The sequence below is a fragment of the Emiliania huxleyi genome (assembly GCF_000372725.1).
Source record: "Emiliania huxleyi CCMP1516 unplaced genomic scaffold EMIHUscaffold_823, whole genome shotgun sequence".
Classification (NCBI taxonomy): Eukaryota; Haptophyta; order Isochrysidales; family Noelaerhabdaceae; genus Emiliania; species Emiliania huxleyi.
This window is the reverse complement of record NW_005195850.1, coordinates 2,572-17,712: the sequence shown is the minus strand read 5'-3', so window position 1 is coordinate 17,712 and position 15,141 is coordinate 2,572. Positions and strand designations below refer to the sequence as shown.

Here is a 15,141-nt window from a genome sequence, read left to right as displayed (position 1 = left end):
ACTTCGACTTGGCTTGCGTGACGATCTCCCAAAAGCTTCCCCCTGGCCATCTACGAGATCTGCTGCGCGCTCGAGGAGGAGCTGGCCGCGCCGGCGAACTCGAGGCCAACGAGCAGCTCGCGCGCGAGCATGCGATGGTTGGCCTTGTCGCTCTCCTTGCTCATGCGCTCGAGCGTCTCGCGCAGCGGCACGCGCGCAGGCTTGGACAGCTTGCGCAGGAAGGTGAGCACGTCCTGAAGAGGGTCCTCAAAGAATGCCTCTCCGTAGCGCATGCCAAGGAGGCGAATGACGGCGCGCATCGGCGGGCTGACGTCAGGCTTCGAGAGCTCACGGACGAGGCTCGGTGCCCCCTCTATGCTCGCCCACGCGCTTCCGAGCAGCTCGTTGTTTCTCAGGTCGGCCTCCAGGATGATTTTGACCATCGTCGCGACCACGTCGTGCGTCTCGAAAAGAGTTTCGTCGCCGAGCATCGCACACTTGAAGACGTACATCGTACATACCAGCTCATTCTTAGGAGCGCCCGAGAAGTCGTCCTCCTCCTCGTTCTCGTTCTCGTCCTCGGACGGCAGCGCGTGGAGCTCGCCAATGTGCGCACCCTTGTTGACCAGCTTCTGGATGTGAGCAAAGAGCGCGCCGCGGTGCATCTTGAGAACGTCTTGGCAATCAGTTAGTTCGAAGAGCTTCTTGCGGCTGCGAGCGGTCTCGAGCGTGCGGATGTGGTCGGCGGCGATGGTGGCGTTGCTCTCGAATTCAATCAGCTCCTGCGTTGTGAGGCTCGACAGGCTGAATCCCTCCAGGCCGATGCGCACGCCGCGCTCGTGCACCGCCCGCTCGGCCGCCGCCTTGAAGTACTTGCACACCTCGGCCGAGCGGGCGAGGTCATTGGGGCGGAGGAAGCAGAAGGAGTGCACGAGGAGGTCTAGCGGCAGAACGACCTCGTCCGGCAGGATGGCCTCACGCAGTTTTCGCATGCGCGCTTCGAGTGCCACAATGGCCGTGTACTTTTTGCGCAGATTGCCATAAATTGTGGAGAACCGCTCGGCCTGCGCACGGGTGATGGACGTTTGGATGTTGAGCTTGGAGACAAAATCGGAGGAGGCTTCCAGCGCGTCAAGGGCTTCGTCGAGTGAGGAAGGCGACCACGCGCTGCTGCTGCCCACGCGCTGCTTCTTGCTGGGCTGCGACATGTGTCGGCGCGCCGGTCTTGAAGAGGGTTTTCGCTCAGTGGAAGGAAGGATCTCAGATATGAGGTATTTTTATCTCGCCGCGTCTGTGTCGTACTACAATATTGCAAGAATAGCCGCCAATATTGCCATAGCTGCCCTGATGCGTTCCTCTAGTTTGGTCAGATATCCCCACTCCCGTACACCGAGCCAGCGCAACCGGTACGTGGGTACAGCCTGATACGCGACATGCAGTCTCATCATACTGCAATACTGCATGAGATACCTCCCCTTACTCCTGTACCTCACATGCACACCATATCCCAATACGGCGAAGTAATCATACTTGGATACTGCATCACAGCTCCATCCGTACTGCTGTACTGGGGCATACTGGAGAATACTGGAGAATACTGCTCCATACTGGTGCATGTGCAGTGCTGCGGCGGGATCTACCACTCGGCTGCCAGACTCACTAGAGCACCCGGAGCCAGAACTCACACTCCCAGGTTGCAACTGCTAGCAGCGGCGCTCGGCGGCGCACCTGGCCTTGCAAGGGCTAGCTAGCTTAATGCCGGCCGCATACTGCAACTGCTGCTGGGCGGTCCTTGCTCAATGGATTGATCCAGCGCTCGTCGATGGGCAGTCCTAAAGAGGCAACGAGGCATCCTGAAGAGGCCGGCCTATCCTGCAGCGGCATCACAAACAGGTTGTGGTTGCAGGTGCGCGCGCGCCCACGCACACGCAGAGCCACCACGCCGCCTCTTCCCACTCCCACTGATGCGAGTTTGACTGTGGCGAGGTGTGACTCATGAGATGTGACTCTCGTGGGTGGTGGCGGAACACGGCGATCGAGCAGGGGTGCTAGGACGGGACGCACCAGACGGGATGAACCAATGGATTGTGTCCACCGTCCCCAGAATGCGCAGTCCGCAACCGTCGTACTTGTGGCTGAGCTCGTCGCAACGCGGAGGGAGGAGAGGCCTTTGTGGATTTGTGCCCCGATGATCCACAGCACGGCGATCGCTCTGTCGCCAAGCCCCACGGAACGGCGCACTAGTGCAAGTCGCGCCGCACCCCAAGTGCCCCCGACCGCGCCTGGAAAAAGAAAAGAAAGCCCCTGCCTTACTGAAATATTCGAATCAGAAAACGGGGGGCTGGCGCTGCACCAGGCCAATGGCTTGGGACGCAAGCGCAATCTGCGCCACAACACATCGCACAAGCGCAATCTGCGCCACAACACATCGCACACGCAAGCAGATGACCACACAATCCGCTTGTGGTCGCTTCTGGTGGGCGGCAGGACGTTGCCGACCGCGCCGCTGTATTTGTCCCAAGCCGTCTGCAACGTGCTTGGAAGGAAGCCAGTGTCATACAGTGTACCGCGCCTGGTGCCACAGTCCCGCACGGTGTAGGTCAGGGGCATGCCCGCCACGAGGGCGAGCATGCCGACCGAATGCATGTGTCGCACAAACCTCATATTCGTGCGTCCCCCCAAATTTAGGTATTGAAGACTCTGCTTTCATCGTTCTTTTGTTTTTTTCATGTTGAGGACTTGCCACTCGAGAGGCCGCCGTCGACTCTCCAGCAAAGGCGACGCGCCACTGCGCATTGAATCGCATGTTTCCCGAACCGCACACACAAAAACGACTCACGCACATACCTCGTGCGCACGGCTGCCGTCTTGGTGCAACGAACGAGGCTGGCAGATAGCGCGACCGCAGACTGGCAAACGCGACAGGACGTTGCCCAGGACAAGAGCGGCTCCAAAGTTTGGTCTCTTCATTCATTTAGGAACGGGGACGAGATGTCCACATTCAGCTTGCCTGGCCAGACATACTCCTGTGCTGACACGCAGCGCCAAATACAGCCGGCACCAGCATTCGTGAGAACTCTTGCCGTGCGCACCCCCGTACAACATCCTGTTACCACTACCTTCGGCACTGCGGGATTGATGCATTTGCTCGAGCCGTCCCATTCCAACGCCAACGATTGCGACTTTGGAGCTACTGCCAGCTTCTCACCTCTCCCCCTCGATGTGCACATGCACATGCACACATTACGTATGTGTCGCTTCCCGACGTTGCGCACTCGGTCGGGATCAAACACGAGGACAGTGGCGGCCCTGGCAAAACTGCGCAGCATCACCGGTTTCAAGAAGAGCAAAATTGAGCCAGAGGCGCGCTACCTGCTGTGTCACTGTCTGGCCCGATGCCTCCCCTCATACTGCTGTACTGGGCCATACTGGAGAATACTGGAGAATACTGGCAGATACTGCACTGGTGCTTCCGAGATACTGCGATACTCCAAGGCTCGACATACCCAAGTATGATGCAGTACACCAGTACCCATACTCTGGGAGGCGCCCGGCGTACCTGCATACGTCCTAGCGTGCCGCGCCTACTGCCATATTGCGTCGTATTGCGCCGCAGCCTCCCAGTTACTCCGCTACTTCGCCCACACACTGAAAGAGATAAAATCAAGTATTTAAAGTATGTGTACTTGTGATTGGACTGGAAATACGTGTGTATTTCAGTTCAGCAGTGTTGTACTAGCATACTCCCATACATGAATTATACCTGAAATCCTCCTTTCCACTCAAGGGTTGTAGGTATATTTGAAGGGTGGGAGGTGACCGTGGAAGAGGATGGCTGTCGCGAATTCGACCCAGCCTTCTCGCCGCCCCCACACGAGTGAGGTGGAGCCATCATGCGGCCGGGCGGATAGCCAGGACACAGCCATCGCAGCCATCGGCCGGAGGATGGCTGCACTGGCTAGAAGGCAGCCAAAATGGCGCGTGCATCTCATCCGTCGACAAAAAACATTACGAGACAGCCTTAAAAAATAATCGAAGCACCAGGAGCAGCAGCACGCGCCTCGCGTGTGTGCGTGCGTAAGCCGCCTCACTCCAGATGCCCAGACCTCGCCAAAGCTCCGTAACCTCGCGCAGAGGCCGCGATCCCTCTCCGTCCTTGCCGACGGTGGCGACGCTCCCGCTCGGCTGCTCCGTGGCGGCCTTCACGGCGGCCTGGGAGCGGTCGCATGCGGTGGTGCTCAAGCGGCCTCGCCGGACGACCCGCGGATCCGCAGCGCTGGTGCCGGCGAGCGGCGCTTTTGAGGCGGTCCGCGAGCTCCTCCGAGACGACCCGGAGATTGGCGCGACCTTCACTTCAGAGTGCGGTAGTGCGCCCGACTCCAAGCGGCGGAGGCGCCTCGGCCTGCAGGTCGGCTCGGACCAAACGCGCGGCGCGGTCCTCGGTCGGGCCGCACCGCCGGGCGGCTCCTGGTACTGCAGCTGGATCTCCGCGCGGGAGGACCTCCTCCAAGCGGTGCCTCTGTCTCGGCCGCCCTGCCTGCCCGCTTCTGCAGCGCAAGAGGCGGCCGTCTGGTGGTTTGTGGGGCGGAACGGCTCTTCCAACGAGGCGCTTCCGGGCCGGCCCGAGCACACCGACGAGGTGTCTCACGACGGGACTTGGCACTGCCGGCTCCCGAGGCCCGAGGACGACTGGCAGCCTACTCCCGAACGCTGCTCGGAGCGCCTCGCCCGTAGGCACTACCAGCTGGAGGGGTCCAAGGAGTGGAGGCTGAGGCCGACGACGGAGCTGTGCGAGCGGCTGCGAGGCGGCGGGCGGGGCGGCGGCGGCGGCGGCGGCGGCGGCGGCGGCGGCGCCCCGCCGGCGCAGCGCGTGGTGCGCAGCGCGGGGGAGGTGCTCGTGCTGTCGAGGACACGTCCACGACTTGTCCGAGACATGTCCATAGGTGTGCGGCGCGGGGGACGTGCTCGTGCTGTCGACGCAGGACTGGTGGCACTCGACGCGACTGCCGCCCCTCGGCAGCTTCCTCTCTGCCTCACAGGGGAGGGAGGGCGGATCGGTGAATGAGCGGACACGGCGAGTGGACCGTCAGGCGGCGGTCTCTCCGTCTCCTACGCCAGGGAGTTCACCCTCTCGCCCTCGGGCAGACCAGGCGCTGCCGGCGGCGCGGAGGCGGGCGGCGGGCCGACGAGCTTCACAAACGTGGACGGCCTCTTCGCGAGAGAGGCGCCCCCCCCCCCCCCTCAACCCTCAAGAAGTCATTCGCCATTGATCGTGGGTAGGATTAGGTCGCCTCGGCGTCCAGTAGCTCAGGTCCCATCTTTTATTGACGGCCTTCCCCAGACACACTATCAGATCGCTCTTTTCCAAGAGCGAGGACCTCCAACCCCCACACCGATTCACGGATAAAATTATGGTTCTCGACCACGGGGTCAGCTTAAATTAGTGAAGGGTGGGCGATCCATCGCCCCCCCCCCCCCCCGGCAATATCCCCCCCGCTTGCCGTCCACATCCCCCCCGCGCTCCCGCCCCCCCCCCCCCCCCCCCCCCCCCCCCCCTCTTCTTCCCCCCCCCCCCCCCCCTTTTGCCTCCCCCGGCCCACTTCCGGTTCCGGTGACGGCAGGCGATCGAGGCGGGCACCATCATCATGTCGGAGGAGGAGGGGTGCGGCATGGAGCTGCCGACCTCCGCCACGCCGAACTGCGAGGTGGTCGAGGTGGAGGACGAGGAGCAGGGCGGCTCCTCGCTCTGCCTCGTCGCCTGCCGTCGCATCCGCTCGGGTGAGTTTCTCTGCATCGCAGAGGACGACGACTAGAGAGGCTGCTGGCTCACTGGCTGGCGTGTGCTTGGGGTCACCGAACGTGCTTGAAGAGAGATCGAACGTCGTCGTAGATTTTGCCCGATCGGCGATGTCGCAGGAGGTGGTGGAGAATGACCTCCAGACTGACCCGGAGAATCACCTCCACCAGCCCCACCTCAACACCCCTATTATCACTCTCTCCCCCCCCACAGTGATGAATAGTCCGCCGTGTCCCCATATCCCTATATTCCCACACCCTGTGCAGTGGCACGTCGTTGACACCCAGACCCCTAATATTAGACATCTTGGGCACGTCACGCTTCCCCAACTCCCGTTGTGCAAGTTTGGCACGTCATAGTCTCTGACTGCTTCTCGGGGGGCCGCCGCGCCGCGAGACAGTCGACCTCTTTAATGTTGTGACACCACAACTCGGCGCAGCTGGCGCCTTTCCCCCCACCGGTGTGACACCACACCTTCGTACCTTGAATACCTGCTACAAACATGTCAGTCTCGGATTGAGGATGGCTTTACAGCCTCACTTGCGGTCAGCAATACCGCAGAGCCGCGCACGCGGCTCACCACTCATACCTGCTGGGCACCAACCTTTGGGTCCAGATGACTATCCCTCTATTGAAGAGGGACGAGGGACGCCTCACGAGCCTACGGAGGGCCTCGACCCGTCTTCTTGCTGGTCAGACCACTTCAATCCCCACGACACCACGTTGGGCAGGCTTGGTGGCAACACCGAGCCCAAGGGCGGCATCGATGTACTTGACAAGTCATCGCCGCCTGGCTCCGTTGGGGAGGGGGCTATGCCAGCTGGAATGCCTTCTGCCAGGCTGCCGGCGAGCCCTTCTCCGGCGGAAGCCGTATCAGACCCGAACCGCTCCGCTTCGCTCCTGCTCGAGCTCCCCGCCATCGGCTCCGCCGCTCGCCTCTTCGCCCGTCGCGCCGCCGTCCGCCGCGCCGTCTACGTGCCAGCCTGCTGATTCACGCGATCCGCCATTCGAGGCTGGTGTTGCGTCTGTCTCCGCTGCCGCTGCTACGTCGCTCGTCGCGCCAGACGCTGCCTCCGCTCCGCTCGGCTCCTACTCGAGCCTTCAGCCGTCTACTCGCCGCCGATCGAATCGTGCCAGGAAACCTCGACCGTACCGGTACGAGAGACGCAAAACCCTCACGCCCTCGCCGCCGATAGCGGATAACGCCGCAGCCGGAGCCGCCGCCGCAGACTGTTCACCTGACGCGCTCGACGGTGTCTCCACTGCCGACTCGCCGGATACCGGCTTCACGAGCGCACGACCCCCTCATCTCTCGGCCGTGTCGCTCGAGACGGTGCCCGGTTCGAATCTCATCTCTACTCTCGCTTCGCCGCCGATAGCGGATGGCGCCACGACCGAAGCCGCCGCCGCTGCTACCTCGCCACCTCGCCGCCGCGACGCGCTCCTTCATCGACTCGCGCACGTCTTCTGCCTCAACACGCTTCTTCCCGAGCGGCTGTAACGTGATTACCGCCCTCAACCCACTACCAGAGCTCTGGCTTGGTGGAACATTTGAACTACCAAGCCGGCGCCGCCCTGGGCAAGGCGTTAAAGTGCACCCGTCGTGGTGGGTTAGTCATCATCACGCCGCACAGGGACTCTTCACGATGATCGGTCGCCATCGTGTCGCACGCAGACCAAGCTACCATGCAAGCTGCAGGCACCGTGCTGACAGGGTTATCCATATCAGAGCGCCATCCAAGCTACCATCCAAGCTACAGGCACCGTGCTGACAGGGTTATCCATATCAGAGCGCCATCCAAGCTACCATGCAAGCTACAGGCACCGTGCTGACAGGGTTATCCATATCAGAGCGCCATCCAAGCTACCATGCAAGCTACAGGCACCGTGCTGACAGGGTTATCCATATCAGAGCGCCATCCAAGCTACCATGCAAGCTACAGGCACCGTGCTGACAGGGTTATCCATATCAGAGCGCCATCCAAGCTACCATGCAAGCTACAGGCACCGTGCTGACAGGGTTATCCATATCAGAGCGCCATCCAAGCTACCATCCAAGCTACCAGGCTCAAGCCATCAGACTACCAGTCTACCAAGCTATCAAACTACCAGGCACGCGGCACGCTTGCCAAGCTGCCAGGCTCGACCTATCAAACTACCAGGACAACCCTGACAGCCACGAGATGGATACACCAGCCCTCCGGGGTGTGAATAATACCGGTGGTTCAACTCAACGCCAGTTGGTATCATACAAACAAGTTCGACTCAAGACAGCTCCTGACACAGCCTCTGACGGCCCCCCTCCCCGACTCAGACAGCTCCTGACACAGCCTCTGACGGCCCCCTCCCCGGGGGAATGGCTACCCAGCTGTCGCAGGAGGTGGTGGAGAATGACCTCCAGACTGACCCGGAGAATCACCTCCACCAGCCCCACCTCAACACCCCTATTATCACTCTCTCCCCCCCCACAGTGATGAATAGTCCGCCGTGTCCCCATATCCCTATATTCCCACACCCTGTGCAGTGGCACGTCGTTGACACCCAGACCCCTAATATTAGACATCTTGGGCACGTCACGCTTCCCCAACTCCCGTTGTGCAAGTTTGGCACGTCATAGTCTCTGACTGCTTCTCGGGGGGCCGCCGCGCCGCGAGACAGTCGACCTCTTTAATGTTGTGACACCACAACTCGGCGCAGCTGGCGCCTTTCCCCCCACCGGTGTGACACCACACCTTCGTACCTTGAATACCTTCTACAAACATGTCAGTCTCGGATTGAGGATGGCTTTACAGCCTCACTTGCGGTCAGCAATACCGCAGAGCCGCGCACGCGGCTCACCACTCATACCTGCTGGGCACCAACCTTTGGGTCCAGATGACTATCCCTCTATTGAAGAGGGACGAGGGACGCCTCACGAGCCTACGGAGGGCCTCGACCCGTCTTCTTGCTGGTCAGACCACTTCAATCCCCACGACACGATCGTTTTCTTTCGCACACAAATTCTCATGTGCCAGTCAGTCCGCGCCAGTCCGCGCCCTTGTCGTGCCAGTGTGCTGTGAGAGAGGCTTGACGTAAGAATTCTTCTGTTATACTGCGAGTGTCGAGCACTTGGAGCACTCAGGACCTCAACGTCGCGTCCCCGAGACCTCGCTAGGTCGAGCCCGGACCTGCCCATGTCCCGCTTCGCCGCACTGGAAGGCATGAGCGATGAGCCTGCAGCACCGCAGCAACGCGACTGTGTCGAGCCAACTGCATCGGTGCTCGACGACCCACTCTTCTGGCTGGATTTGGAGATGACGGGTCTCGACAGCCGGCGTGACGTCATCCTTGAGGCAGCGATGCTTGCCAGCGACAGCCAGCTTCTTCGGACCGTGGATGGGCCTGAGATTGTCATCCACCACGCGGACCCGGTCCTCGCCGGCATGAATGAGTGGAGCCGCCAGCAGCACGACCGATCTGGGCTGACTGAGCGATCCCGACTGAGCACCACGAGCCTCGCTGCGGCCGAGGCGGCGCTGCTCGCTTTTGTGGAGACGCACTGCCCTGGCGACGCAAAGGCTGTGCTTGCGGGCGCGTGCGTCTACAAAGACCTCGAGTTTGTGGAGGTGCACATGCCGCGGCTACGCGCGCGGCTGTCGCATCGCGTGGTGGATGTGTCCACCGTGAGGCACCTCGCCCACGCGTGGTACCCTGGTGCGGCTCGCAAGGCCCGCGCCGCCCTCTCCGCGCACGCGTACACGCACCGCGCCCTCGACGACGTTCGCCACAGCATCGCAGAGCTGCGATACTGGCGAGAGCACTGCTTCAGACCGAGCGGAGGCGGCAGCAAGGGCGGGCGGGCGGCGAGAGGCTCCAAGGCGGCGGCGGGGCGCAGGGAGGCCGCTGCGGCGAGGTGCGGTGGGGAGGACAAACGCAGTCCCGTCGCGGAGCTTGTGTCGGCGATGGACAAGCTTTAGTATCACTGTTGCGAGGGGGTTTTGCCCCAACCCCCCCGGGGTGTTTAATTTTAAATTAAAGGGAAGGGGGGTTTCAAATTTTGGGGGGTTGGGGGGGAAACCCCCAGTTTAGGGGGATCCCCCCGCCCAAGCCCCAGGGAAGAGCTTTAAAAGACCGGGGGGGGTCCCCCCCCCCCGGCAGGGAGAAAAATTTTTGAATTTAGAAGAGCATGGGGGGGGCCCCAAAATTGTTGGGTCCCCCCCGGAAAACCCAGGGTACCCGGGGTTTTAAGCCCTTGGCCAAGGGCGGACCCCCCCCCCCCCCCCAAAAGAAGAGGGGTGCTACATGGCCGACACCCCCCCCCCCCCCCCTTAGCAGGGACGGGCCCTTAGAAGTGCAGGGGCGGGGGTACCGAGCAATGTGCGGCCGCTCCACACAATCATTGAGCAGCACTGTGTCCGTAAGCGCACCACAACCAGCCGCACGGCGTGCATTTTTTCATCTTTTTTCTGGTGCTCTTCTAATTAACGCTCACTGAACTCGAGCTTGGCACTGCACAATTTGCAAAAGCCAAAACGGGTCTTAGTTCACTCTATTACTCTTCGTAGATCGTACGTCTAGTACTATCTCATGTCGGGCGTCGGGGCTCGGAGACAGTCGAGGTGAGCATTTATTTTTGACCACATCATCTAAGACGCCTGAAAGGGAGGACATCTCTATCGCTTGGTATATTGAATTCGTCATACTGATGCCGTGTCCTGGAGCGGCACCAAAGCATAAAAATGTGAATGGCCATACCAGCTTGCCATCGGCATCGCCCCATAATACGGCTTGCAGCGGGGGGGGGGGGGGTATCACTTATCTCAATTACGTGTGATCCGGGCCGCAGCCAAAATTCATGTGCAAGGCCTGCCCCGTGGGGTCCGAAGAGAATGTCACAACGCCCCGCTCGCTCGACCTGCGAATGCAACGGCACCTTGTCCGCAAACTCTTGCACATCATAGTCCAGAACATTCTTATTGCGATCGCGGCCCACGCCCGGAGATCACCCTCCACCTTCCCCTCCAGCTCCTTTGTCCAGTAGCGCACCCTATCCTTGCGTAACCGCCGCGACATGTAGCACACGGCAGGGCGATACCTGCTTGTCTCAATAAATACCACGCGGTGAAAGCACTTGTCCTGCTGGGGTGCCTTGCTGGTGTTAGTGTACATTCCCCACGCCAAGTCCGCCAAGTAGACCGGCGGGGAATCCTCCAGCATGGAGATTGGCAAGCGAGTGCCACATGTTTGCGCAGATTTGTCTAGAAGTTCTGAACTACCACCACCACCGTAGACGAGGGCTCCTGGCCGGCATCGCACCCGAGATAGCGGTCGTACTCAGGCGCTGCTCCGCCATCACCCTGGATCCTCATGGTATCGTCCGTCCGCCTACGCACCTAGGAAACGTAACTAGCGCCAAAATTGAGATCACAGGATCGACATTAATTTCTCGCGCCTGCTTTTGCTGCTTGAGGCTCGCCAAACAGATCCTGCGTCCATGGCCGTGTGCAACGTCAAGTCGTCAACCGCGACAAGACCATCGCGCCAACCGCGACTCTCTCTGTTGCTTTATGCGGCAGCATTCACCGTGACTCTTGCCGTGGATGGTGAGTGACCGCGGTTGCTTACGCAATACTACGCCATGAGCTGAGCTTCACCAGCCGTTTCTCGTCCTTCCCTTGCCTTCTCTTGCTGTCCGTTCTCTGTGGACTGTGCGCATTCCACTGCATGCGGCATCACAAGCGTCTTCTGCCGGGCGCGCATCTGAAATCGTACCTGGTAGGCCATCGCTTTGCTGAAAGATCAGGCGCCTGAATGGCGACAGTGAGCGTCTCCTACTTATGGATTGCGCTCGAGGTACGAGGAGCGCAAGAGCGCGCCGCAAGCGATTTTTTGGCGGCAGGGCGCGTCCAGTTTATCTTGTGATCACGCGCGAGCCTGTGAATAGGCCCGCAAATTAAGGGTTGACGGGGGGGTCTCAACCGTCAACCAGATGGTTGAAGGGGGGGCCTCAAGCCTCAACCCCTCACCACCCACCCGGACCTCTCTGACGGAGCTGACTCTGCCCACTCAAGGCTCGGCCAAGTCGCCGCCGCCGCCGCCGCCATGCCCAGCGACGACCCTGCCAGCACGCCCTCGCCGGTGGCCACGGCCACGCGAGTGCCTGCCGCGATCACTGTCGGCGTCTGTGTGATGCGGAAGAAGTGCGAGAAGCTCCGGCCGCTCCTCGCCGAGATGACGAGCGGTGGCGACATGACCGTGGTTGTATTCGAGCAACAATCCATCCTAGAGGATGCCGTCTCGGACTGGCCAGTGGTGGACGTCCTCGTTGCCTTTTACTCCAAGGGCTTCCCGCTCGCGAAGGTCGGCGAGTATGTCCGGCTCCGCGAGCCATTCTGCTTCAACGCGATCGGGCCGATGAGCGAGCTCCTCGATCGGCGAGCCATCTACTCGCGGCTGCAGCAAATTGGCGTCGCTGTGCCGAAGCACGTCGTCTACGACCACCTCGGCGGCGGCGAAGGTCTCGTGCTGCGAGAGGACTACCTCGAGGTCAGCGGCGTCCGCATCAACAAGCCGTTCGTGGAGAAGCCCGCCTCGGCCGAGGACCACAACATCCACATCTACTACCCGCCTTCGGTCGGGGGCGGCTCGAAGCGGCTCTTCCGCAAGGTGGGCGGCAGATCGCGGCCCATGTCGCGCGTTCTCGGCTGAGCTCGGCTCAGCTCCTTCCGCAAAGGTGGGCGACTGCTCGTCGGCCTTTTACCCGGACGTGTCCGAGATCCGGCGCGACGGCGCGTACATCTACGAGGAGTTCCTGCCGACCGAGGGGGCTGACCTGAAGGTCTACACGGTCGGACCCAAGTATGCGTACGCCGAGGCGCGCTCTCCCGTGGAGCCCGTGGAAGTGCTCATCTCCGCCACGCCAAGGCCTCGCATCGGGCCCTCAGGCACCCGCCTCTGGAGCTGAGAAGTGCTCCCTCTGTTGACGGTTAACAGGCGCGCAAGTCCCCGACCTTGGACGGGCGGGTGGTGCGCGACCCGAGCGGCAAGGAGGTCCGCTTCCCGGTCCTGCTGACGGCGCACGAGAAGGACGTGGCGCGCCGCATCTCGCTCGCCTTCGGTCAAATGGTCAACGGGTTCGACATCCTCCGTGCGCACGGCGCCTCGTACGTGTGCGACGTCAACGGCTGGTCCTTCGTCAAGTCCTCCTCGGCTTACTACCAGGCGCGCGGGCTGCCCGCCTCCTCCCTCCTCACGTCTCCTCCCTCCACGCCTCCTCCCTCCTCACGTCTCCTCCCTCCACGCCTCCTCCCTCCTCACGCCTCCCTGCCTCTCGCACCGCTCCTCGCCCCTCCAGGACGCGGCCGCCGTCCTCCGTCGCATGGCGCGGCGCGCGATCTCTGGCGAAGACTCGCCCTTCCTCGGAGCCCACATGGGCCCTCCCCACATGGGCTCGCCGCCGTCGCTCGGCTGCTCCGGCGACCGCCTCCCCGCCAACCTCTTCAGCCGCACCGAGCCGGCGGAGCAAGGCTGCGCGCGGGCGGCGGCGGCGACGCGGCCGCCCGAGCTGCGCGCACTCGTCGCCGTCGTGAGGCACGGACGGCCGCACTTCGGAGCAGAAGCTGCCTAGAGCCTTCCTCGAAGCTTCTCGGAGCCTTCCCGCAGGCACGGCGACCGGACGCCGAAGCAGAAGCTCAAGATGAGGGTTCGGAACGCGAAGCTGCTGCGCTGCTTCGAGGCGCACGGCGTGGGGCGCGGCTGCGCGGAGGCAAAGCTCAAGACGCCCGTCCAGCCGCAGGAGGTGGTCGGCCGTCCGTGAGCCATCCGCGGAGCTTTCTGTGACGCTTCCTGTAGGCCCGTTCAGCTGCAGGAGGTCCTCGACCTTGTCGAGGAGCTGCTCGCGGAGAGCGACGCCAAGCTCGCGCCCGGCTCGGAGAACTCGAGCGAGTCCGAGGCGGAGCGGCGCGGCTCCTTGGGCACGTCCACGGCACGTCCCCGTGACGCGTCCACGACACGTCCATGCCAGGCGGACGGCGTGCCGCTCGGCAAGCTGCGCCAGCTCCAGCTCGTGCTGCGGCGCGGACGGAGGGCGCACGCGCAGGCTGTGAGCAGCGCCTGATGCCGGCACGAGTGTGCACAGGCGTGGCCCCTTCGGAGGGCTCAACCGCAAGCTGCAGGTCAAGACGGTGCGCGCCGCCGAGGGAGGCCGCCTCGAGGAGGCGCTCCTCGTCGCAAAGTGGGGAGGAGAGCTGACCGAGGCGGGGAGGGCGCAGGCGGAGCGGCTTGGCCGCTCGCTGCGTGAGCAGCTCTCGCGCGCCGACGGCGCCGACAACCTGCTGCACCTGCACTCGACCTTTCGGCACGACGTCAAGTTCTACTCGTCGGACGAGGGGCGCGTGCAGCTCACGGCGGCGGCGATCGCTAAGGGCCTGCTCGAGCTGGCGGGCGAGCTGCCACCCATCCTCGTGTCGCTGATCCGCAAGGACGCCGCCGCGAACGCCCTCCTCGACGACAGCTCCGCCGTCTCGGCGCAGGTGGGAGAGGCAGCCGAGATGGCAGCCGAGAGGCAGCCGAGAGGCAGCCGAGGGACAGCCGAGATGGCAGCCGAGAGGCAGCCGAGAGGCAGCCGAGATGCAGCCGAGGTGAGAGACAGCCGAGAGGCAGCCGAGATGAGAGGCAGCCGAGAGGCAGCCGAGAGGCAGCCGAGGAGCAGCCGAGGATGCAGCTTGCAGCCGAGGTGAGCATCGCGTCTCGTCGCAGGCGAGCGAGATCAAGCGCGTGCTGCACGGGCTGATGCAGCAGCCGCCCGGCCTCGAGAGCGAGGCCGGGCTCGCGGGGCACACCTCAAGCGAGCCTCGGCCCAGCCCTCCTCGAGCCCTGTCGGAACTTACCCGCAGGCGGAGCTCGCCGAGCGGCTCGTGCCGACGAGGCTGCCCGCGCTGCTCGCGCCGCTGCGCGAGGTGGGCAGCCCGCGCGCGCGCGTCAAGGCGGCCCACGAGGGCGGGCCGCATCCAAGGACACGTCCGTGACTCGTCCATGGCATGTCGTCACAGGCGGTGCACGAGCAGGCGGGCCGGCTGCTCGCCTTGCTGCGTCAGCTGCGCGCGCAGCTCGGCGACGAGAGCACGGGCTGCCCTCGCGGCGAGAGGAAGAGCCTGCCCGGAACCTTCCCGGAACCTTCCGATAGGCGACGAGTACGAGCTCCTCTCGAGATCACGCGAGATTCCCCGAGATCACCCGAGATTGGCCGGGCAGTAGGCGACGAGTACGAGCTCTACGGCGGCGAGAGCCTCTTCCTCGCGCTGCAGCGGTGGCGCAAGCTGACGACCGAGCTACACCGGCCGCGCAAGGACTCGGGTTTCGACATCTCAAAGGCAGCCCGACAGCCG

The 15,141-nt window shown here is 62.8% G+C and overlaps 4 protein-coding genes across 4 annotated transcripts in view; 3 read left to right on the top strand and 1 right to left on the bottom strand.

The window, feature by feature from the left end:
• Nucleotides 1-732: 732 nt before the first annotated feature.
• Nucleotides 733-1,192, bottom strand: EMIHUDRAFT_372223 (hypothetical protein; the record flags this gene model as incomplete). The annotated part of the gene is made up of 1 exon (XM_005759024.1): nt 733-1,192. A coding segment is annotated over exon 1 (399 nt), but the record flags the coding sequence as incomplete, so codon positions are not given.
• A 3,745-nt stretch (nt 1,193-4,937) lies between these two features.
• On the top strand, nt 4,938-8,864 carry EMIHUDRAFT_446475 (hypothetical protein). The gene is made up of 3 exons (XM_005759023.1): nt 4,938-5,203; nt 5,601-5,888; nt 8,757-8,864. The coding sequence occupies exons 1-2, from the start codon at nt 5,041-5,043 to the stop codon at nt 5,759-5,761; spliced, it is 324 nt and encodes a 107-aa protein (XP_005759080.1). The 5' UTR covers nt 4,938-5,040; the 3' UTR covers nt 5,762-5,888; nt 8,757-8,864.
• A 181-nt stretch (nt 8,865-9,045) lies between these two features.
• EMIHUDRAFT_56892 (Oligoribonuclease) lies at nt 9,046-9,585 on the top strand (the record flags this gene model as incomplete). The annotated part of the gene is made up of 1 exon (XM_005759022.1): nt 9,046-9,585. A coding segment is annotated over one exon (540 nt), but the record flags the coding sequence as incomplete, so codon positions are not given.
• A 2,240-nt stretch (nt 9,586-11,825) lies between these two features.
• The window catches only part of EMIHUDRAFT_471176 (hypothetical protein), a gene marked incomplete at its 3' end in the record, with an annotated part of 4,673 nt that continues 1,357 nt past the window's right edge, over nt 11,826-15,141 (top strand). The window contains exons 1-10 of the mRNA XM_005759021.1: nt 11,826-12,421; nt 12,489-12,656; nt 12,749-13,008; nt 13,418-13,567; nt 13,607-13,706; nt 13,779-13,828; nt 13,893-14,286; nt 14,513-14,575; nt 14,650-14,739; nt 14,806-15,109. Coding sequence (XP_005759078.1) covers nt 11,858-12,421; nt 12,489-12,656; nt 12,749-13,008; nt 13,418-13,567; nt 13,607-13,706; nt 13,779-13,828; nt 13,893-14,286; nt 14,513-14,575; nt 14,650-14,739; nt 14,806-15,109 — 2,143 coding nt within the window. The remainder of the gene's footprint in view (nt 12,422-12,488; nt 12,657-12,748; nt 13,009-13,417; nt 13,568-13,606; nt 13,707-13,778; nt 13,829-13,892; nt 14,287-14,512; nt 14,576-14,649; nt 14,740-14,805; nt 15,110-15,141) is intronic.